Source organism: Pseudorca crassidens, chromosome 2 (assembly GCF_039906515.1).
Source record: "Pseudorca crassidens isolate mPseCra1 chromosome 2, mPseCra1.hap1, whole genome shotgun sequence".
Taxonomy (NCBI): domain Eukaryota; kingdom Metazoa; phylum Chordata; class Mammalia; order Artiodactyla; family Delphinidae; genus Pseudorca; species Pseudorca crassidens.
This window is the reverse complement of record NC_090297.1, coordinates 146,088,682-146,112,719: the sequence shown is the minus strand read 5'-3', so window position 1 is coordinate 146,112,719 and position 24,038 is coordinate 146,088,682. Positions and strand designations below refer to the sequence as shown.

At 41.1% G+C, this 24,038-nt stretch overlaps 1 protein-coding gene across 18 annotated transcripts in view; it reads left to right on the top strand.

Moving 5' to 3' along the window:
* Positions 1–24,038, top strand: part of HHAT (hedgehog acyltransferase) — a 363,049-nt gene that overhangs the window by 43,806 nt on the left and 295,205 nt on the right. For 17 of the 18 annotated variants that reach the window (XR_010941290.1, XR_010941289.1, XM_067729070.1 and 14 more), the window contains one exon: positions 14,869–14,982. The exons of the other annotated variant lie outside the window; for it this stretch is intronic. Coding sequence is in view for 15 of the 17 variants with exons in the window: in XM_067729070.1 (XP_067585171.1) it covers positions 14,869–14,982 (114 nt within the window). In the remaining 2 variants the exon portion in view is untranslated. The remainder of the gene's footprint in view (positions 1–14,868; positions 14,983–24,038) is intronic. 18 annotated transcript variants of the gene reach the window in all.

Genomic DNA, 24,038 nt, shown 5'->3' with positions numbered 1-24,038 from the left:
ATTTTGAAGTGAATTTCTTGTAGATGGCATAGAGTTAGATTGCTTCTTAAAAGTCCATTCTGCCAATCTCTGTCTTTTAATTGTTATATTTAATTTGATTGGGTTCAGATTGTTGAATCTTTAGGTTTATTCCTTTTGCAAATTTGGGAAATTTTTAGTTTTTATTTCTTTGAATATTTTTTCATCCCCACATTTTTCTCCTTTCTTTCTAGGATTCCAATGACACAAATGTTAGACCTTTTATAACCGTGTTACAGGTCCCTGAGGCTCTGTTTATGTTTTTCAGTCTATTTTTTTCTCTGTTATTCAGACCGTGTAATATCTGTTGACATATCTTTAGGCTCAGTGTTTCTTTGCTCTGTAATCTACCTCTGCTATTAAGTCCATCCAATGAGTTATTTTATTTTATTTATTCCTCAAGTCCTGAGGTCCCTAGCCAGTCTGCCTTCTTCTTTCCATCTTTCAGAATCTTCTTATGTTTGTTTTATAATTACATCCAGGGTTTTTAGCTGTCCTTAGTGGGGGGGGTTAGGGAGAAATGTGTTCATTGTATCTTGACTGGAACTAGAAGTCTCTGTGTTGAAGTATTTAAAATAAATTCAGAAATGATAAAAAAAAAATGATAAGTCATTTTAATAGCAAATAAGTTTCTGCAGAGAGATGGCTGAGGCAATGCACTGTGGGGGTATGGTTGGTGGAGATGTGCCCGGAAGATGTGGTGAGCCTTGGGTCTTGTTTTTGTTTGTTTGCATTCCCAGCCTTGGAGGTATCTCAGCTACTGTGATGGTTGACAATTCTAAGGGATGCTTTGGGAGGGAAAGGTATAGAAAACCTCCCTTCTCCTGTGTTTCTCCTTTACTCTCATAATACTACCACACTTACAGTACTTCTGACACCAGCTGTGTGTGCGGTTTCCCCACACCAAGCAGTTCTGCAAAACAGCCGGGTGTCCTACAGTTTAACTCAATGCTGACACTACCTGGAGATAGCATCAGATCCCACAGGTTAAGGGCTCAACCCCACAGGACTGCTCCCCCTATCTCCCTTAAGGTGCCAACTGCAAGTCCGGTTTGTTACCTTGGTTTCTGACCAACTGGTTTTAAATCGGAGCTTCCCACCACCCCTTCCTCAGGTTCAATTAATTTGCTAGAGCAGCTCACAGAACTCAGGAAAACAGTTAACTTACTGTTTACTGGTTTATTATAAAAGGATGTAATAAAGGATGATCATCCAGATGGAAGAAATGCATAGGGCAGGGTATGTGGGAAGGGGGATGGAGTTTTCATGCCCTCTCCAAGAGCGTCACTCTCCCAGGACCTCTATGTGTTCACCAATCCGGAAGCTCTCTGAACTCTGTCCTTTTGGGATTTTTATGGAGGCTTCCTCATGCAGGCAGGATCGATCATTAACTTCATTTCTAGGCCTTCTCCCTTCTCTGGACAACGGGGAGTGGGGCTGAAAATTCCAAGCTTCTAATCCCGGCTTGGTCTTCCTGGTGACCAGCCCACATCCAGTAGCCCACTAAAAGTCACCTTATTAGAACAAAAGACACTGCTGTTACTCAGGAAATTCCAGGGGATTTAGAAGCTTTGTGTCAGGAACCAGGGTCAAAGACCAAATATTCAAACAAAAGGTGTTCCTAGTGCTCTTATCACAGGAAATTCCAAGGTTTCAGAAGTTCTGTGCTAGGCACCATGGGCAGTCAACAATATACATTTTCTATTATTTCACAGGGAGGTCTCTCTTTGAAAGCTTGGGCAGCCAGCTAATGGGCAAAGGGGACAGATTGAAGAGATACATGGGAGAATCCTTCCACATACTCTGATTGCTCACTTTCCTGGTCTTTCATGCAGTGTGTAAAATTCAAGGAGAGAAATGGTATGTGGGATTATGAAAAGTTCCCCTCCTCCCCCCTAGATGGATGGCAAAAATGTCAGTTTTTCCTTTTTCTCTCTTGTATTATTCTTACCATTCTTAATTGGCCTTCTGCCCTGGGGACCTTCAACATTTTGGGATTCCATCTGGAGTTGTAGTTTGCTAGTATTTGCCCACCACAGAGACCTTACATGTTAATGAGTTTTCTTGAATGTGTGAAGACTTCCTAAGAAGAAAGCAAATTCTCCGAGCGTGAGGGCCATTTTAGGGGCCGTGGCTCCCAAAGGACTGGGGATCATTGTTTTTTTCTCCGTGTTACTGTGACTTTGTCTTTTTGGTGTTCTGGAGGAGTGACACTAATGAGATGCATGATTTATTAGCATAGTTTGTAGCTGGGAAATCTTATGAGCTTGTATAACTTGCTGTCTAGTCATCCCATTCTATTAATTTTTTTTTTTTTGGTCATGACCCCTAACTTGTTTAGCAGCTTTATTGTTTGTAGCTCACTTCTCCACATACCTTATAGAAAATATGGTTAGTGTTTTAACAGTTTGACAGATATGGGGACTATAATATAGTTCTTGTGCCTTTGATTTCATACCAGAATTTAATATTTCTTTTAAAAAATTGATTCTTTTTTAGCTTTAGGAAGAAAGAGAGAAATATGGAATAGACAAAGTACAGAGAGAGAACCTATATATGTTCGATCACGTATATTGCACATATCTTGAATAATCTGGAGCAAATTCTAGAAAGCAGGGAGGTAGAGGTATAGCCCGAGGATGTTACTGAGTTTGGGTTGGCAACTGGGTTGAAGAGATTCAAAGAATCCACCCACGTTAATTAGGTCCCCTTGATGAATTAAGTCATTTTGAGAGGTTTTCTCTTTCCTTGTGCAGAACACCTCCCACCCCCATTATACCCTGGACCTATTAGCAAGGCTTAGATCCTGAGGGCCAGTTAAGAGACTGGATGGTACATGTTAAACAGTACTGTTGTTACCGAGTCCAGGCTTGCTCTGCTTGCCACACGACAGACCAATAAATCGGGAGACGAGGCGTTGAGGCAAGGCATAGCGACTTTATTCGGAAAGTCGGCAGACTGAGAAGATGGCGGACTAGGGTCCCCAAGAAACCATCTTACGGGGTCTGGATGACAGTTTCTTTTATAGAACAGAAGGGAAAGAGGTGAGGAAGTACAGTAAAAAGGCCATTTATCTTGCAAAACAGGACGGGGATGTTCTGCAGCCATCCACAGGTGGGCAGGGTCAGAATGTATCTCTGTGAGTTGAACAAAGACCTTTTAGTTTAACAGGCAGAAGGGCAGGGTTCCCTGTGGCAGGCCATTATGTATGCTTACAGCCATAGACAGTGATTATAATAACAAAAGCAGTGAAAAGCAAAGGTTAAAGTAAAAGAAGCAGATCCAACATGGAGTCAGAATTGGCTCTTCCCTGTTGCCCTGTTTTTGCTAGTCCTGTTGATGGCGTCCCCACCCTTGTGAGCATCTTCTTTACCTGGGCAGGATGGTAAAGATGTTTAAACAGAGACTTGTTATTTACAGAAAAAAAAAGTTTTGTTAGTGAAAATATTTTATCTTTGAGGAAATGTTGGGGAAAGAGTATTGTCTCTGGAAATTGTGAGCAGTAAAATAATTTAGTTCAAATTATTTTAGAAATAGCAAAGCATCTGTTGAAAGATAAAGAAAACTCTTCCAATAATTGCTAAATGAATCATTAGCCTGAGTTCATCCAGAGAGCAGTGCTGCTTCTGTGCAAAATCCCTACAAATTAGTCATATTTTTTTTCCTTCCCCTTTGGAGAATTATAGACCATTAAGGTGAGCTTGCTGACTTTGAATGTGTAGGGAAACATTTCTGGATTCAAGTATCTTACAAAGGTTTTCTCTATTCATAGATAAGTTTTGCTCAGTGTGTTTGGGAATTAGGTATGGTCTCAAAGTAAATAATATGCACAAATGCTGTTTAGGAAACAGATATGCAAAAGTGTTCAGTGTTTCTGTTGTATTGCTTTTTTTTTTGCAAAATGTTGGATATGAGGTAAGGAAAACAGTAAATATATACAGCTCTCCTTGTTTTCCCTATCCAAGGAGAAAATAGCCATGGTAATGAAAAATACAGACCAGTGGGTAAGGTAGCTAATTTTTTATTTGGTTTTGAAATCCATAAATTGGTGCACTTATGAATGTGAAACACTCACTGCCTTCATTATCCAGTTCTAGAACACTCCTTGGAGTGATCTACCTGGTGTTTTTTTCTCCGTTTATTTTTCTCCACTGAATAGACTTATTTCAGAATGATGTTCTTCAAAGTGAATTATTTTCATAATGCTTCTATAATACAGCTAGAGCTGTACTGCAGTCAGAAGAAAAATCCTTTCCAAAGTATGTTGATCAAGGCTCCATTGCAGACAACAGAATCCACCCCAGTTAGTTTAAGCAGAAAGGACTTTATTGCAGGGATTTAAGGAGATTTCAGAATAGTCGAAAGGTCTATAGGGATGGGCACTAAGTAAGGTTCCTGGAGCAATTCCCAGAGCCACCCTGTAAAACCGTGGCTGCTGCCCAGCTCCTGGCTGGAGAATGCAATGCTATGGTGCACTAGTAAAAGCTGCCACACCAGGAAGCTACAGCACCTCTGGACTGACTGGACCCTGGAGCCTCCACCGTGGCTGCTGCAGAATAACAAAAGCCTCTGCCACCATTCTTTCAGAAGTCTCAAAACCCATACATTTTTATGTTTGTTCTTTCACCTTCAGGTCTGTGTATTTTTTCATCAGAAGCTAGGTCCAGAGGGAACATGCTAGCTACAGGGAATTCTGGGAAATGTAGTTTTTTGCCTTCTAACCTCTAATGTATAGGAAGTCAAACGAGAAGTGGTCGGAGGAGTGTTGATTGAGGCAATTGGCAGTGTCAGCCACGCAGAGCAGATATTTTATTTTGAGAAGAAGGTTAAGATGGTTGCTTTCCCAAGGCATTTTAGATGCTGCAGCTTCTCTGAATGCAGATGTTCCTCTTTTGTTAATCATGGATTCACTCCTTTCCAGTCCAGTTTCTAGAACCTTTCTGCTTTCCTTTCTTTTGACTGGGTTTGAGGGAATCTTGAGCAGGTCCCCTCTCTACTTCTATCTATCTCCATATCTATGAGCACCTCTATCTGCTTCAGGATATACAGCTTGAAAACTCTCAGATTTATATTTCTGGGGCTATCAGAATAAAATAGAGTTTGTTTTTTTGTTTGCATATTTACTTAACAAACACACACATAGTACTTAATAAGTACTAGGCACTATTCCAAGTGTTTTCCATATTTTAATTTATTTAAGTCTTATAATTAAACCATGAAATAGGCCCTCTATTATGACAGTACTCTATTTTGTCCATCTCTTTAGAGCAAGTAATTGATATAACCAGAGGGTGGGCCTTGAGTTGGTGAAGATAATCTGCAGAGCACAACATGCACTAGAAATATTCCATGAGTTTCTGTTCTCTAACTGTGATTATAAAGGCATTCAAGGATAGGTGCCAGGTTCTCCACTTTCTGTATTTCTTATTCCCTTTTCCCAGTAGACTGTGTTTACACTAGGTTCTTAAAAATGATTTGACCCATATGTCATTCAATTTATTCAACAAGCTTTTATTGAGTGTCTAGTATGTGTTGGTTTCTTGGAGGATACAATGCTGAATATACATGTAGTCCCTTTTGGGGCAGGGGGAGAGGTCACAGTTTAGTGGAGAGGCAGCTCAGTAACCTACAATTAAAGTACAATGTGGTAAATTGCCATGATATGGGTAACCGTTGTACATTGAGGGAAAATAGACAAGGGACAATCTGTCTGGACTATAAATGGATGGATTAGGTAAATCCTGGGAGAGGGCTTGCCTGACCTGAGGCCTGAAAGGTAGGTCATCATCCTGATGTTTGAGGGACAGGTTTCTCCAAGTAAAGGGAGCAAAGGGTGGGAAGTTTCGGCCATATGAACGCAGCACGTTTGGGTGGTCAGCACGGCCATGTTGCAGAACTGGGGAGAAAAGTTGGGTAGGATGATGAAGGCTGGGCAGGGCCAGATAGGAAGAGCTGCATGCGTCTTGCTGAGAATGTTTCTCTGGTATGCTAAGGGGGAAACCTGAAGAATATTAAGTGGGAGAGTGACTTGATCAGGTGTGATCCTAAAAATGTTACTTTGGTGCTGTGAAGAGGGAACAGAATGGGAGGAACAAGACCAATTGTGCAGAGAATAGTCCCCACCTTTGAAGTATGTCCAGTGCAGAGTACCGGGAGGAAAAAGATGTGCAGTTGCTCCGAGTTTTTCCTGGATAACCAAGGGGAATGGGTGTGCTGCAGCTGAGGCTTCTGTGGCCTTCGTAGAATCTGCTTCATCTGTAGATATAGACTTCAGAGCTGATAGTAAATTACCTAAAAATGCCATCCATACGTGTAATAAAACAATGTTCCTGACCTACTCTCACTAGGAGACAAGTGGTGGGTCTAGGAGAAATGGTAATCCCTTAGAAGAGGGGCCTGCAAACCAGGGCCTTTGGACCAAATTTGGCCCTCCACCTGTTTTTGTGGGTACAGTTTTTTTGGAGCACAACTGCTCCCATTTGTTTATGTCTTACTATGACTGCCTTCGGGCTACACCATCAGAGTTGAGTAGTTGCCACAGAGACTCTATGGCTCACACAGCTGAAAATATTTACCATCTAGCCCTTTATTAAAGTTTGCTAGCCCTTGTTTCAGTGTGATTATTTTGATAGCAATACGCAGGATGGATTTGGAGGGATGAGTTCAATTTTAGAGGCATTAACATTTTTTAACTTTAGACTTTGCACTTCACCAATGAATCCCTTTAGCTTTTATGATCACTTTAAACTCTAATTATATAAATGCCATTTGCAGCAACATGGATGGACCTAGAGGTTATCATACTAAGTGAAGTAAGTCAGACAAAGACAAATATCATATGCTATCACTTATATGTGGAATCTAAAATATGACACAAATGAACTTATCTACAAAACAGAAACAGACTCACAGACATAAAGAACAGACTTGTGGTTGCCAGAGAGGTGGGAGGGAAGGATGGACTGGGAGTTTGGGATTGGCAGGTGCAAACTATTACATATAGAATGGATAAACAACAAAGTCCTCCTGTATAGCACAGGAACTATATTCAATATCCTGTGATAAACCATAATGGGAAAGAATATGAAAAAGAATATATATATATAAAGAATAAAAGAATATATATATAATTAATATATATAATAATAAATAAATAAATATATAAATAAAATAAAAATAAAAAATTAAACAAATAAAAAATAAAATATAAAAGAATATATATATGTGTGTATGTATATATACACATAGATATATGTATAACTGAGTCACTTTGCTATACGGCAGAGATTAACATTGTAAATCAACTATACTTCAATAAAATAAATTAAAAAAAATTCTAATTATATAAAGGAGGACTGACCAGCCTGAGGTCACATAAGGGTAGGTGACAGAACTGAGACTCAAGCCTGGCGCTCCTGAACGTGAACACAGTCCAGTCTCTGCCACACACAGCACACCACTGGCTCCATCAGCCACTTCGAGAATAAGGTCACTTTCCCTGCATTGTGATAGACACAAATTCGAGGTGAGAATAGTATCTCCGGGAAACAGGCAGGTCTTCCTCTGAGGCCACCCATTACAATCACTTTCCTCTGTGTTCTTGGTGTCCTTTACTGGGAGGGATGTTAAAGCCCACGATCTCCTCATTAGTGATGTTAATTCCCTCTGTTAACTCTGTGGGAATCTCCACCCGTGCTCCCTTCAAGGCCCCAGAAGAGTGTAGAAATGAAGGTCAGATTTAACTCTGTTGAATCAATGGAAGTAGCTGAACATTCCAGTTAGGCTGCAGCTCTTCCTGAACCCTGAGGAATTGAATTTTACGATTCTAAGGTCCTGAACCCTCCTTCTGGTGGGTACTGAGCCAAGACTGTCTGCACCCGGGAGATTTCTATCACGTTCTTTCAGTTCCTGATCGCGTTTATGGATGGTAATAAATTTGCTGGTCAGAGCAGATTTCATCATTAAGTAAATAGCCATTTTAGCCTTTGTATCGATCTTAACAAAACAATAATTCTTTCAAACGAACCGAAAGAATTATTGAATTAAAAAAATTCAGATGCAAAATCCTGCAGACTGACAGGATTAACTTTTCAGGGAGCACTTTATGTAATAAGATATATCCCAAAGCCAATTTTTACCCCCTTATTTCCAGCCATTGCTGACGTTTGCCCCCAGGATGAAATTGGAATGTTAAAACAGCAGATTCCTCAAGTGTCTGCCCAAGGAGGTAAGCAGGCTCAGAGCAGCGAGAGGCCTTGTTGAAAGAGCTGAGTTCTCTGTGATGCTAGTAGAACTCCCCGTGGGCAGAGGGTTAGCTTAGGAAGCCTTTTTTTTTTTTTTTTTGGCCTTAAAAACTCAAACTTGGAATGTAAAATGGTGTAGCCACTGTGGAAAACAGTTTGCGGGTTGCTCAAAACATTACACATAGATCGTGATATGACCCAACAGTACTACTCCTAGGTGTAGACCTAAAAGAATTGAAAATGGGTATTTTAAAAAACACTTGTACGCAGATATTTATAGCATTAGTCACAGTAGACGAAAGGGGGAAACAGCTGAAATATCCATTAATGGTTGAATAGATAAACAAAATGTGGTATATCCCTATAACGGGATGTGATCCAGCCATAACAAAGAATGGCGTACTCGTACGTGTTACGATGTGGATCGACCTTAGCAATGTTATGCTGAGTAAAAGAAGCCAAGTCGCACATTGCAGGACTCCATTTATATGAAATACCCAGCGTAGCTAAACCCATAGAGATAGAAAGCAGGTTCATGATTGTCAGAGCCTGGGGGAGGAGGGTGGAATGGGGAGTGACCAGTTAATGGGTACAGAGCTTCCTTTTGGGGTGATGGAAATGTTTGGAACTAGATAGAGGTGGTGGTTACACAACCCTGGAAGTGTAGATGCCACTGAGTTGAATTTAATGTGATGAATTCTATGCTATGTGAATTTACCTTAAACCAACAGCAGCAAAACAAGAAATTCCCCCAAACTCAAGCTTTTTCAGAATCCCTAAGTTGTGGAGTTTCGGTTCTGTTAAATCTTGGCAAATACCCTTCTAATAATATGTGAGTTAAAGTTTCAGCTACTGGTAAGAGCAGTGATTTATTGGAAAGTAGGCAAGGTCTTGGGAGAGTCTGGGTTAAAAAAACAGTGGTGGACTTGGTGTAACTGATTTTATCTGTGGGATGACTTCCTCAGCCTCCCTTGGGGTGTCTTGGTAGGTGCCTTGGGGTTGTACTTGGTACCAGATGCTTTAACAACATTTGAGTCCAGTGGTCTGGCCATATTAGCCATGGGATTATCTTCAGCCAATGTTAATTCAACATGGTCTGAGGAATGCAGGAAAAAAAAGCAGAGAAGGAGAGTTTTGGCCATTCCCCTGTGATAACACTGCAGGACTCCAGCTAAGAGGCCAGAAGTGAGGGTGCTGTCATCTGGTGAGCTTCAGGGCTGATGGGAATTCATGGCAAGAATAAGGAAAAATTTACTCAGTGGTGAGTTGGCAACATAAGATCTTCATTTGCCAGGAGTTTTTTCTTTTAACTTTCTGCCCTTGAAGTACTAGATGATTTTGAAAGAGATTTGAACCGCCAGATATGAGTACACATGTTAAAAAGAAAAAAAAAAAAAAAAGGTCATTTGGCAACATTAGGAAATCATTTAAAATTCAAAGTACTAAAAAGTAAACCTTTAGCACACCTATGTTCGTAACAGCATTATTCACAACAGCCAAGAAGTGGAAGCAACCCAAATGTCCATTGACAGATGAATGGATAAGTAAAATGTGGGGTATCCATACAGTGGTGGAATATTATTCAGCCTCAGAAAGGAGGGGAATTCTGCAGTATGCTGCAGCCTGGATGAACCTTGAGGACATTGTGTCAGGTGGAACAAGCCAGACACAAAAGGACAAATGCCGTATGATTCCATTTACATGAGGTACCCAGAGTAGTCAAATCCATAGAGACAGAAGTAGAATGGTGGTTGTCAGGGGCGGGGGTGAGGTATGAACGGGGAGTTACTGTCTAATGGGTACAGAATTTCAGTTTTACAAAACAAAGAGCTCTGGAGGTGGATGGTGGTGACGGTTGTATAACAGCGTGAATGTACTTCATGCCACTAAGCTGCACACTTAAAAAGGGTTAAGGTGGTAAATTGTATGTTACATATATTTTACTACCTGAGGCACAGACTCTGCAGCCTGAGGACCTGGGGCTTTAAAGTCGAGCTCTGTCATATATTAGCTGTGGGACCTTGGATGTGGTATTTAACCTTTCTGAAGATAGTTTTCTTTTTCTTATCTTGCTATAGGCAGAATCATAGCACATAGTCAGTCTGTATACTGTAGTTTCTTCCCAATCTGGGGAAGAGGCTGGATGACTGGGGAACTTGCTGGAACAGAACAGGCTGACAGTGTGGATGTGGAACTTGGAGGCCTGGGTTGGTGACATGGGAGTGTGAGGGGGGAATCTCTCCCCCCTACCCCCCGAATGATGGGCACTCAGTCAGGACGCTGTCTGTAGGCGGGTGACTAGCTGTTCTCTTAGTATTTCTTTCCTTTAGGAAAAAAATAACTTTTTTTTTCCACACTTTGAAAGCAATCTGCCCTTCTTCTTACATACAGGAAGGCTCAGGGCCAGATAGTGAAGTGACTTGTCCAAGTTTACACAGGGGGAGAAATGTGACGAGAACTTAGGTCACCTGATTTTACTTCCCCACCATTTTAAAGGCCTACTGATTGTTGGGTAATCATGATAGAAATTTGCGGTTAAGTCAAGGTTTTTGCTCTCAGGAACTTACTATTTTTTCCCTCTAGAGAGAAAATACATGAAATAGCTAGAGTGAAAAGTGCTATACTGAATATGCTGTAGTAAAATGTGCTATCGTACAAGTGCTGGCATTGAGTTGTGAATTGACAGAGAAAGGGTTGCAGTGAGGGCCACCTGGAAGGGTGGAGAAGGCTTCACACTGGAGCTGACATGTCTGTGGATACGGGGCATTAACGAGGCATCCCCAGGGTTGGAAACAATTTGGTCGGATGGTGGGGTGTGTGTATGTGTCTGGGAGTGGTGGGGGAATCCAGGTAGAGCGTCAGCACAAGTAGAAACAGCTTGGAAAAGGGCTTCCTCTTTGGTATCAGACAGGACTGGGTTTGAAACCCAGCTCTGCCGCCTCTAGTGTTGCCTGCTCTGACCTCCAGTTAACTCATCTGTAACATGGATTAAAAAAAAGGAAAGGTCTCAGTTGTATCTCTAGTATATGTAGATGAATGACACCACTGTTACCTGTCTTTCTTTGCAGTGGTTTTCAGAGTCCGGGGTGTTAGTGTTGGTACCGTGACCTCCTCCAGGGTGAGGAATTCTACATTTCTTCCCCCCGTACCTAGTGTAGAACTCTGCTCTCTATGGGAAAAGAGGCCCAGATCCTTTTCCTTGTTAAGAGTAGGAGAAATAACATTTCACCAGGAAGTTAGAGTCACTATTTAAGAGACCAAGAATCATCATGTCCTTAGAGTTCTCTGTTCTTGCCTCATTGCACACTGAAAACCTCAGAATGAATAACCATGCTTAACTCACTCAGTTTATTACAGGATGATGGTTGCTCTGTTTGTGAATATTAGGTGGTCAGCCTTAGTGTGTCCCTGCCTGGGAATGGCGGGGGGTGGTGTGAGCTGTTAAGGGTTCGCTGGGCTTATGACCAATGTAGGGAATCATGATTGATGATGTCAATCTCTACTACTTGAAATGTGGTCCCCAGGCCAGCAGCATGGCATCCCCTGAGAGCTTGGATGAAAGACAGAATCCCAGGCCCTATCCCAGACTTCTTGGATCAGAATCTGCATTTTAGCAAAATCTGTAGGTGATTTGTGTGTCCACTGAGGTTTGAGAAGCGCTGATGTAGAAGATTGGTTGTGAATCTTGGAGTTCAGGCTCCCCTTTCTCCACGGGGGAGCCTTCCTGGTTCTGTCCAGCTAGAATTTATCCCCGGTTTATATTTGACTTCCTTACAGAACCAAAGAAGAGGCTTCTAACTGACTAAGAATTACAGGATCGAGAAAGAAAATGGGGAGGGAACAGAACATGAAAAAGTTGTTCTTGATTTGAGACTTTAAGATTTACCTTGAAATGAGTGAGCTCAGGGTCTATAAGGCTTTTGCTTATGGAATCAGGCAAGTCAACATTTTTCTTCCCCAAATCAGTAACTGCTACTTATTTGGCCATCTTCTATTCATTAATTCAGCTTTTCTGTCTGGTTATTTCCTTTAGGTAAATATTTTAAATGGAGAAGAATAGACATAAGAAAAATGTTTTTATTTCCTTTAAATGGCTCTTTTCTGAAATAATTAATGATGAGAGACTGTGTAGTTTTGATGGGATTTTTTAAAAAAATTTATTTATTTAATTTATTTATATTTGGCTGCGTTGGGTCTTCTTGCTGCGCGCGGGCTTTCTCTAGTTGTGGCGAGCGGGGACTCCGCTTCGTTGAGGTGCACGGGCTTCTCATCGTGGTGGCTTCTCTTGTTGCAGAGCACAGGCTCTAGGCGTGTGGGCTTCAGTAGTTGTGGCACGCGGGCTCAGTAGTTGTCGATCATGGGGTCTAGAGTGCAGGCTCAGTAGTTGTGGCGCACGGGCTTAGTTGCTCCGCGGCATGTGGGATCTTCCCGGACCAGGGCTCGAACCTGTGTCCCCTGCATTGGCAGGTGGATTCCTAACCACTGCACCACCAGGGAAGCCCTGTTGATGGGATTTTACCAGCACAGGGTTTTCAGTAGTTTTGGGCCTTAGGATGAAGCATAAAGGTTTTCTGGTTTCTTGAATGTTATGAGATATTATTTCATTTTTACCCCCTAGAAATTAAACTTGGACAAGTTTTGAAACATAGGTATAAGTCTGAGGTGATGAATTCTAATGTAATTCTGAATGTTCAAAAACATTATTTATATTTAAAAAGCTAAAATGTTGGGATTTTTATTTTGAGGGGGGTAAAAGATTCCATCTTGGTTTTTAGCGTCTGCATCCATGTTACAAAGTGGCATTTTACTAGCATGGCCTCATCACATGACCTTTGCGCCTTTAATCAGTTGATTGACTCTCCACTAATTTGACATTTTTAAGATGGGGAAGTGAGCTCTGGAACAGGGATAAAGCCGGTTTGACGATTTGAGTTCTTTGCTCTGCTGCTGCCTGGGTGTGCAGCGTGGGCACGTCCTGGGCTCTGATGTAGTCAGTCTTTGAATGGAAGGAATTGGACTAGATCTATGATTTTCATGGGATGGGGTCTCTATGAGCAGGTTGTGTGTGTATATCAGGATCTTGGTTGTGGGGAAAACGTGTTGTTTGAGAAGCACAGTACTGCTGTCTTTCTTCATTTGGAAAATAGAAAAACTTTTTTTTTTTTTTAACAAGAGGCAACATGTAAAGTGTGATACAATCTTAGCTGGTTAACACAGGATGGAAAGCACATGGGACTAACAGTTAGTGGCAAGTAACAATCTTTAGTGAGTACTGTGTACCGGGTACTGTTTTAAAATTTTGATATGCATGTATTTTCAGTTAAACCTCACAAATTCCTAGAAAATCAGTCCTGTTATCATATGAGCAGACAGCGGAAAGGTGAAGTATCTCACTCAAGGTCATCACAGCCAGTATGTAGATAGATCTGGAATCCAAACCCAAGATGAATCGGCAGCCTTAGCTGCTACATACATTTGCTACCTCTACATCCATAGTCTGATATGAATCAAGATCACTTCAATCTATATTTTACCTTCTGAAAAAAAGTTTTGTAATATGTGTAATTTGTATGAAATTGCCCCTCAATCCTCAGGTGCAAAAAAAAAAAAAGAAAAAAATCCTATTTTCCTTTAAACCCAATTAAAAATTTGACTCAGAGTTTCACTTGTAGAGACTGATGAGATGTTCAGTATCGATAGATCAGTAGTCAGTGGGGGATTCCTTCGTCACCCACACAATTTGGCTAGAAAATTCTGAGGGCCTCAAATCTGCACTCCATCCTAGTGGTGCCGAGATGCTCATGGGCCAAGCCCACATTCTCCGTTTGAGAGTGGCCAATCACTGTGCTTATTCCCTTCATGCTCAGCTTGGCTGCCATGATCTCCCCGGAGCTCCTGAGGCCGAGGCTTTTAGGTGTGAGCCCCCAGGTGTCCATGGGTCCAATCTTTCCAGAGGTTTTTCACCTGCCCCTGTCAGGGAGCCATATAGACACAGAGCCTGGTACAGACGCAGACAAAGGGCACTGATGGACATAGCTTCCCAAGGTGAAGGGAAGTATATCTTTCATTCTTTCCTTGTCATCTTATAGGGAATTAGTTAATTTCTCTATCAAATTATCCTCCTGCCTGTAAGTGACAGCAAGATTTAACATGACTGACCTTACACAATTTTATTAGTGTCCAGTGTACATTTCTCTTGCTGGTGAAAGCATCTAGGTGATGAAACTGAGATAACCTAAGTTGTTATTTGTACTATCTATGTGACGCTGGGTAAATGAACTGAATTCTTTAAGTCTCTGTTTCATATTTTATAACGTGGGGTTAATAATAGTTTCTGTCCCATAGAGGGTCCAGAGGTTGGGGGATCAGCTTTAACAGAGACACTCAGTGGGGGAATGGCAATGAAACCAGCTAAGCTGGAGGGGAGGGTATAAGTAGGTGCGGTGTGTGGTGGGGTAGATGCTGGAAATGTTGTGTAAATGCCGTTGTATAGCATTTGGACTCACACTGGCCTTCTTCTTGCAATTGTTTTATTAACTGGAGTTTGTGTTCTGCCTCAAACACGTACCAAGATCCCTCTGATAAACTGCTGTTTTGGCCGATTTAGGACCCAACTGACTTTGAGTGGAGCTTCTGGATGGAGTGGGGCAAGCAGCGGCTGGTGTGGCTTCTCCTTGGCCACATGGGTGTGTCTCAAGTAGCCAACCTGCTTGCAAGGAAGGTACGGTTATGTGCATCATTTCCGTTTAAGCTTCTTTCTCCTTTGCTTTTTGTGAAGAAAGAGACCTGAGCTAGCGAATCAGGAGACATGGATATTAGCCTTGGAAGACTGGAAAAGATGGGAAAGAATTGTTACTGGTCAATAGGATAAATTATCAGATAAAAAGATAAAAATAAAAGATAAAGATAAGATAAATTGTTAATGATGTTGATAAGATAAAAATTTCATACATGCTTATCCTGTGCTTACTTCCTCCGAGTCGTTTTTCAAACCAAAGAATATGAAGGTTTTAGACTCAAACTAAACTTCAGATGGTATTCTTTAAGACCATTCTTAATCAAATGATCCTATAAAAACCACCTGTTGAGAATATATGTGATTTCAGTTCAGAAGAAAGAGAATGATTTCATTAAGAAGTGGGAATGATTTTCATGTCAAGTAATTTATGCTACAGTAGCTGTTATAGATCAGAATTCTAGTATTTTGCTCTTTCCTTGGCCTGGTTTCAAGAACAAGAGATTCTTCCAAGAAGATGTTTGAAAAGTGCTTTTGCAAGAGCTGGGATTGAGAACCTCTTTATATTGTAGCTAATACGGGGCCTGAGATAGTGCCAGGAGGATCTTTCTCTAGTGTAGGGGCCAGGCTTTGTCCAGCATCCTCTCATATATGCATCTTGCCTCTGTGGTTTCCTAATCTGAAAAGAAATGAGTCTGTGCTTGGAATTCTACCCAGTAAAAACAAAGCACAGCCAAAAATGGACTTGGAAGTCAACCCAGGAGAAATGTTTGATTCTTAGAGGTTCACGGAGGTGAAGAAACTGAAGGGACAGAAGGAGCAGGAGCCTCTGGGCTCAAGAGACCTGGACGTGAACTGAGAAAACAGTGCCATGTGCTTAGAGATGTCACCGGACTTGGGCTATTTTTCAGCTCTTTCCTGAAAATTGGTACTTTCTGGGCCTGCTTCTCATCCTGGAATATAGAAAATCCCAGTAGCACACCAACTTTCTTTGTTTTAAATATGATAATGATTACTTTTTTGTACTCAAGTGGTTTCCATCTTCTAAAGTAGCAAAAAATTAAAAATTTTAGATGCTGTCAGATCTGAATATATTTTAAAATTTCATACAACTTTCTTTTTTTCAGTTTTATTGAGATGTAATTGACATATGGCACTGTATAAGTAAGGTATACAGCATGATGACTTAACATACACATATTGTGAAATGATTACCACAATAAGCTTAGTTAATATCCATTGTCTAATATAGATACAAAGAAAAAATGAGAAAAAAGAAAAGAATGTGTTTTCCTTGTCATGAGAACTTTTAGGATCTATTCTATTCTCTTAGCGGCTTTCAAATATACCATACAGCAGTGTTAACCATAGTCATCATGTTGTACATTATATTCTTAGTACTTATTTTTCTTATAACTGGAAGTTTGTACCTTTTGATCACCTTCATTCAATTTTATATAACCTTCTGAGCAAACATGATAATAAGTAATCCATTGTTTTTTGTATTCCTAAACTAGTTATGAACATATCCACCTCAGCCTTCATTAATGTGTTTCTTTTCTTCCACAAATTTGTTTGGTATTTGCTAAGACATCAATGTTTCTAGAAATTTAACATTTTTGTTTCTAACACAAAGTTTCTCTGCCCCTAGATAAATGACTTACTGCCCCTAGGTCTTAGTTTTCCCATCTGTAAAATAAATAGCTTAATACTTGTGTTTTCTATCTCTGTGGCGGGGCCGGGGGGAAGATGAACTATTTTGAGGAGTATGTGAAATTCAGCCCGTCTCACTACTGCTGCTGTGGGAAAGGGTCAGCTGTCGTGGAGTGGAAGAGTGCTGGATGATGGATTAGGTCCTGGGCTTTCTCGTTTGTTAGCTTTCTGACCTTAGAAAGGCTTTTCACCACTGAATCTTAATTTATCATTTTCTGTAAAGTAGGGTTGATGAGATAGTATTACTCTTTTTCTTTTCCTCCTTTTAAAACATGGTGGGCTTCTCACTATTCACAATAGCCAAAACATGGAAGCAACCTAAATGTCCATCGACAGATGAATGGATAAAGAAGATGTGGCACATATATACTGTGGAATACTACTCAGCCATAAAAAATGAAATAATATCATTTGCAGCAATGTGGATGGACCTAGAGATTATCATACTAAGTGAAGTAGGTCAGAAAGACAAATACCATATGCTGTCACTTATATGTGGAATCTAAAATATGACACGAATGAACTTATCTATGAAACAGAAACAGACTCACAGACATAGAGAACAGACTTGTGGTTGCCAAGGGGGAGAGAGGTGGGGGAGGGATGGATTGGGAGTTTGGGATTAGCAGATGCAAACTATTATATATAGAATGGATAAACAACAAAGTCCTAACTATATTCAGTATCCTGTGATAAACCATAATGGAAAAGAGTATGAAAAAGAATGTATATATATGTATAACTGAATCAATTTGCTGTACAGCAGGAATTAACACAACATTATAAATCAACTGTACTTCAATAAAATACATTTAAAAAAAAGGGTGGGCTTCATTTGTTAAAAATTTCATTAAAAAGTAAGGATGAAACATGGAAAAGGTAGGACAAAGAGGAAGCACCAAAGAAATGGCAGAAATAAATGCAAATATATCAGTAGTCACAATCAGTGTGAATGGACCCAATCCACCCCCCAACCCTAGAAGAGGATTGTCAGACTGGATAAAAGTAAAACAGAGAAAAAGGAAAATAAACAAAGAAATAAAACAGCATCCACAGGGGTGCTTCCTAGCAAGATATACTTAAAGTGGAAGGACACAAGGACACAGAGTGTTTGAAAGTGAAAGGATGGAGAAAGGTGTTCCAGCAAATATGAGACTCATCTTTGTCCCGTCCACCTAGATACTAGTGCAGTTTCATTAATAGCTGGCAAAGAACATTATTTGTGACAAAGAGGCTTCTTGTTTAATGATAAAAAGTTCATTTCATTAGGAAGATATTATAATTCTAAGTTTGTTTATTTTCCTTCCAAATATAGAAAGCAAAAGTTGATCAATACCATAAAGATAAATAGATATATCTGTGATTTTAGGGAGAGATTTTAACATAATTTTATCACTAATTGATATATCAGATAGAAGAAAACAAATAATACAATTAATAAGCTTGATATAAGAAACGTAAATGGGGACTTCCCTGGCCGTCCAGTGGCTGGGACTCCACGCTCCCAATGCAGGGGGCCTGGGTTCGATCCCTGGTCGGGGAACTAGATCCTACATGCCACAACTAAGACCTGGCACAGCCAAATAAATAAATAAATAAAAAGGTAGTTTATAAGCGGGCTATGAAGGATCTTAAATACTATAGTTTGGGAAGCAGGAATCCACTGAAGGTTTAAAAAAAAAAAAAAGAAACGTAAATGATTACATCTAACAACTGGAGAATTCACATCCTCTTAAAGAACACATAGAATATTTATAAAAACTAACCACATCTTAACCATAAAGTAATTTTCAATGAATTTCAAAGGCTGTGTTTTAAATAGGTTACCTTCTCTAATCCCAGTGTAATTGAGTTGGAAACCAGTAACACAATGACCTGAAAACTGTAATTCATTTAGAAATTAAAAGAGAAAGCAAACTTTAAAATAACAATAGGTAAAAAAAGAGATCATACTGGAAATTAGAAAATAGTTAGAAATGAATGAAAAATATATTACATATCAATACTTGTAGGGTGCTACTTGGATAATTTTAAGTTTATGTAAGTGCATAACTTTACATGCTCCTATTAAAACAAAAGAAAAGCTGAAAATTAATGAGCTAAGCATACAACTTAAGAAATTAGGAAAGAACAGAAAAAAGAAACGAAGAAGGAAAGAACAAAAATAAGAGTAGACATTAATGAAACAATCAGTGGCATGATTGGTCAAAAAAAATGCACAAATAACCAATATTAGGTGTGGAAAAGAGGATAAAAAAATATAGTAAGGATATTTTGCACAACTATGACAATAATTTTGAAAACTTTGGCAAAGCAGACACATTTCTAGAAAATGTGTCTTACCAAAACTGACTCATGAAGAAATAGAAAGACTGAATAGTACTATAACCATGAAAAGAAGTTGAGTAAGTAGTTAAAAATCTATTTGTAAAGAAAACAATAGTCTAACACAGCACTTCTTCCAAACATTCAAGGCACAAATTATTTAAATCTTTTCCAGGCTTTTTCAGAAAATAGAAAAAGAGGGACCATTCATTTTATGAAGAAGAGAGCATAAAATTGATACCAAAATCAGAGTATGCGCCCTACCAGATACTATGACTTAATGAAGATATAATAATTAGGACATTGTTGTATTGGCACCAGGATAGATAAATAGACCAATGTAACAGAATAGAGTTTAGAAAATACTTGTACATAGATGGAAACTTGATTTTGACAGATGTGGCATTTCAGATCTGCATGGAAAAGATAAACATCAATAAACAGTGCTGACACAATTGTTGAGTCATATTAAAAAGAAATGAATACTTACCTCAGACCATTCATAATCATTTTCAAGGTGAATTAAGTCCTTAAAATAGGACTTCCGTGGTGGCACAGTGGTTAAGAATCCACCTGCCAGTGCAGGGGACACAGGTTCGATCCCTGGTCCAAGAAGATCCCATATGCCGCAGAGCAGCGAAGCCCGAGAGCCACAACTGCTGAGCTTTTGTGCCACAACTACTGAAGCCCGCACGCCTAGAGCCCATGCTTCGTAACAAGAGAAGCCCACGCACCACAGCGAAGAGTAGCCCCCACTCGCCACAACTAGAGAAAGCCCGCGCGCAGCAACGAAGACCCAATGCAGCCAGAAAAAAAAAAAGGACTTAAAAAAAAAAAAAAGAGTATGAAACTTTTAGAAAGCATGATGTAGGAGGAGAATATTTCTTGATGGTAGGGTAGAGAAAGATTTCTTAATTAAGACACAAAAAGTATAACTTGTAGAGGAAAAATTTGGTAAGTTTAACCACATTAAAACCAAGAGCTTATCAATGTATAATAATCAATGTACATCTTTGTATGTATCCAGAAACACAGTGAAGAAAGTGAAAAGGCAAGTCACTAATTGAGAAGTTATTTGCAACCTGACAGAGGTTTGGTATTGGAATATATAAAGAAATTTCAAAAGGAAAAAACAAGTCACCCAATAGAAAAAGGGCTCAATATGGGAAAAGGAATTTGCAGAAGAGGAAACACAAATGACCAATAAACTTATGAAAATGTGTTCAACTTCATTAGTAGTCAAGCAAATATACCTTAAATCTACAAGATACCATTTCATACTTTCAGTTTGGCAAAGATAAAACAAAAATCCCCTGATGATATCAAGTACTGGCCACCTGAACTCATACAGAGAGGTTGTGAGTATGTGTTGGTATGGCTTCTTTGTATTACATTACCTAGTGAAGTCAAAGAGGTGCAAAGTCCACAGCTACCAGTGCTAACTCGGACATGTTCCCTGCAGAAGCTCTTCTCTGCCAATCAGGGGACGTGAGCCAGGACGTTCATTGCAGCAATGGGATTGTAGTAACAAAGAGGCAGAAGCAATCCAAATATTCTTTATGGGGAAATGGATGAATTGTAGTGAATTTATTCCATGGAAAGGAATGAATTATAATTGTAATTGTCAACGTGGCTGAATTTCTGGATCACGACATTGAGCTAATAAGGCAAGTTGCAGAGGAATCTATCAGATATGCTCCTATGCACATAGAGCTGTACAGATTACATTGACACATTCATGTGTATGATCACAAAGATGAGATAGCCATGAAAATAAATTCAGGATAGTGGTCACATCTCGTTGGGGAGGTAGAATCAGAGGGGAGAGGGATTCCCCTGGTGGCACAGAGATTAAGAATCCGCCTGCCAATGCAGGGGACATGAGTTCAATCCCTGGTCCAGGAAGATCCCACATGCCATGGGGCAACTAAGCCTGTGCACCACAACTACTGAAGCCCGTACGCTCTAGGGCCTGTGTGCGGCAACTACTGAGCCCACGTGCTGCAGCTACTGAAGCCTGTGTACCTAGAGCCCGTGCTTCGCAGTAAGAGAAGCCACCGCAATGAGAAGCCTGCGCACTGCAACGAAGAGTAGCCCCCGCTCACCGCGACTAGAGAAAGCCCGCACACAGCAATGAAGACCCAACGCAGCCAAAAAAAAAAAAAAAAAAAAAAGCTGAAAAAAGAATCAGAGGAGAGATAACCAGGGCCCTTTTTTGGTTTGTTTGGTTTTGCTTTGATTATTTATTTATTTATTTTTATTGAGGTATAATTGACATTTTTAAAATTGAGATGTATTTGACATATGCTCAGGGGCCCTTTAAAGCACTGATAGCTTTATCTTTCTTAAGCTGGTGCTAGGTATGCAGGTGTTATTTCATTATTCTTTATACCTTATAAACTTTATAAATATTCCTTTCCCTGTGTTTGATATGTGATATATTTTTAACTGAACATGTGGAAGAATGGTGTGGCAGGGAGAAGGAAAGATGAGGCTGCCCTGGGCACACTGAGTTTTCATCCCCTACCTTCCTCACCGTTCTGCCATGTGCATCAGGCCCAACATGGCCCCATCCGACTGGTCTCCTTTGCTTCCCACTCTTTGTCTTGCTACCTCTTGTTTGCTTCCTGTAGATCAGTGTTTCTCTAGCTTTTTTTTTTTTCATTATTTCTCCCCCAGGAGCATTTTTAGCTATTTTCCCCCAATTGTCACTTCCTCTTTATGACATTTTAATACCACAGATGTACTGTCTGTTTATGTACTGTGTACCTGCCTGTGCTTTATGCATAGAGGAAGGTTTTCTTGTCTGCAAGAACCAATTCCCCCCTTCCCCTGGAGCAGATATAGCCCCAGTAGACAGTGCAAGATGTAGATTCACCCTCTGCTCGTGGACGGATTTTCCTCCCTCTTTCCAAATTTCCTCTGTTTTCAGCTCCTGTTTTGTACCTACCACCATCAGAAACCTACCTAGGTTAGGATATAGATGTTCCTGTGGTTAATTTGCTTGTAACTTTGAGTTAAGTCTCTTCCTGTTAGGAGTCCACATTCAGGGTGGCTAAGGGCTCCTGGCTGAAACCCGGCTTTGTCGCTTTTTAGTGATGCAGTCTTAAGCCAGTTAATTAATATCTTGAAGCCTTTCTCCTCATTTGTACAACAGGGACGGTACCCGGGGTAGTGGTGAGAGTCCGATGGGTTTCAAGGTTGTGCTGGCATACATACGATGACAGCCAAGTAAGAGGTGACTGCTGCTGGGGTCCGAAGGCCTTTGCTGTGTGCCGCGACTGCGGTCTGTGTGTGCTCCTGGGAGCCGTTCCCTCTGTGGTGCTCAAAAAGGAGGCGACTGTCAGAACTTCTGAAACCCCAGAGGGCAGAGGCTGTCCGTCCAGCCATACCTACCTTCCTCTCCTGCATGTCTTTCTCTGACCCTGTTTCAAGCTTGAGCTGGGCTGTGGGAGAAAGGATGGGGAGACACAGTCCCGCCCCCAGGAGCTGAGTGAGAAGTGACAGAGGAAACCAGATTCTGATCAGGATGCTGGGAGGAGCGGGCCACATCTGCCTGGCGGTGTCAGGGAAGGCCCCCGAGGAAGTAGCTTGTGAGCTGTGCCTTGAAGGGAGTGGAAGCATCTGCTTATTTCAGCTTCCTGCATCTCATTACCAGGCATGAGTGGATAGGTGGACTTGTCTTTTTATCTGCAGAGCACATCTTATCCAAACTCAGTAGGAGGTTTTGTTTGCATTTTTCTTGGAATGTGGCAGAGTTTGCAGTGAGCCGTGTGTGTGTGTGTGTGTGTGTGTGTGTGTGTGTGTCTGTGTGTGTGTGAGGGGGGGGGGTTGTTCCCATCTCTTTGTGACCACAGGTTTCATGGCAGAGTTTGCACTGAGCCGTGTGTGTGTGTGTGTGGGGGGGGGGGTCTCCCATCTCTTCGTGACCACGGGTTTGATTTGTGCAACAGCTGGTGGGCAGGGTTCTGGTCGGGCTGGGGCACAGTGTGCTCTTTGTCTGAGTCCGCTTGGTCCTTATGTAAGTATGAACCACAACTTTGGCCCCATTAGCTCCATGCTTTCACCACCTGGACTGAGTGTTCCAGATGGCCTTCATTTGGGTGGATGCTTTTGGTACTTATTCAGGGTGGAAGATTTGGGTTGCAGTTGTCTTTTGTTTCCCCATTCTGGGGGGCATCATGAACTGTGGACGATGCTGTGCAGAGGATTAGGCATTATCACTTCTTGCGGTTACAACCCTTGAACCCTGAAGGATGCTTCCCGCCTTCATCTACTATAATCCCATCTCTGCCTTTGTGGCCCTACCTCCTCCCAGAGAGAGGCAAAGAAGGGTTTATTTTCAAAAGTGGGATTTTCTTTTTCTTCTTTTTTTTTTTTTGCCATGACAAGTAATAAAACTTTCCACTGAGCTCCTCGGCCAAGGTTAAACGCCTTTTCTCTGGGTAGGGCTCTCTCTGAGATTTGGCAAGACTACATCGCGGGCAGTGCCCTGGGAGGGAGGGGAAGCTGAGTAACGGCTCTGAGCTTTGGCTAGGGGTTTGTTATGATTGGAACGTATGTGGGGTGGTCAGACAGTGGCCTCCTTTCTTGAACACCCTCACCACCTGAGACATTGCGTTCCCTGCCCTCAGAACCAAAAATACCCCCGTGCAAACTTTTTGAGAAGGCTAGCTGCGTAGGGGGCCGAGGCTGGGTGCTGTTGCTGACCACAGGGTGCGTTCTCACCTGACCTCTGACTGGCAGCACCTGCATTATTAGCACTGGGCCCCGGCTGGCTGAGCTCATTGGATGCAGGCTGAAGAGCGTGGTCCCATGGCGCTGGCTGAGACAAGTAAACTAACCTCTGGAAGGCCGTGGTGAACAGGCGCTCCCTTCCAGCATATTATCAAAACCACACACCTAATAGGAATCTCATGCATTAATGGTTTTCCTGGAATCAGACTCTTCCACCTCCATCACTGCATCTCTAAGGAGGGATGAAATTGGCTTTGTTTGGGCCC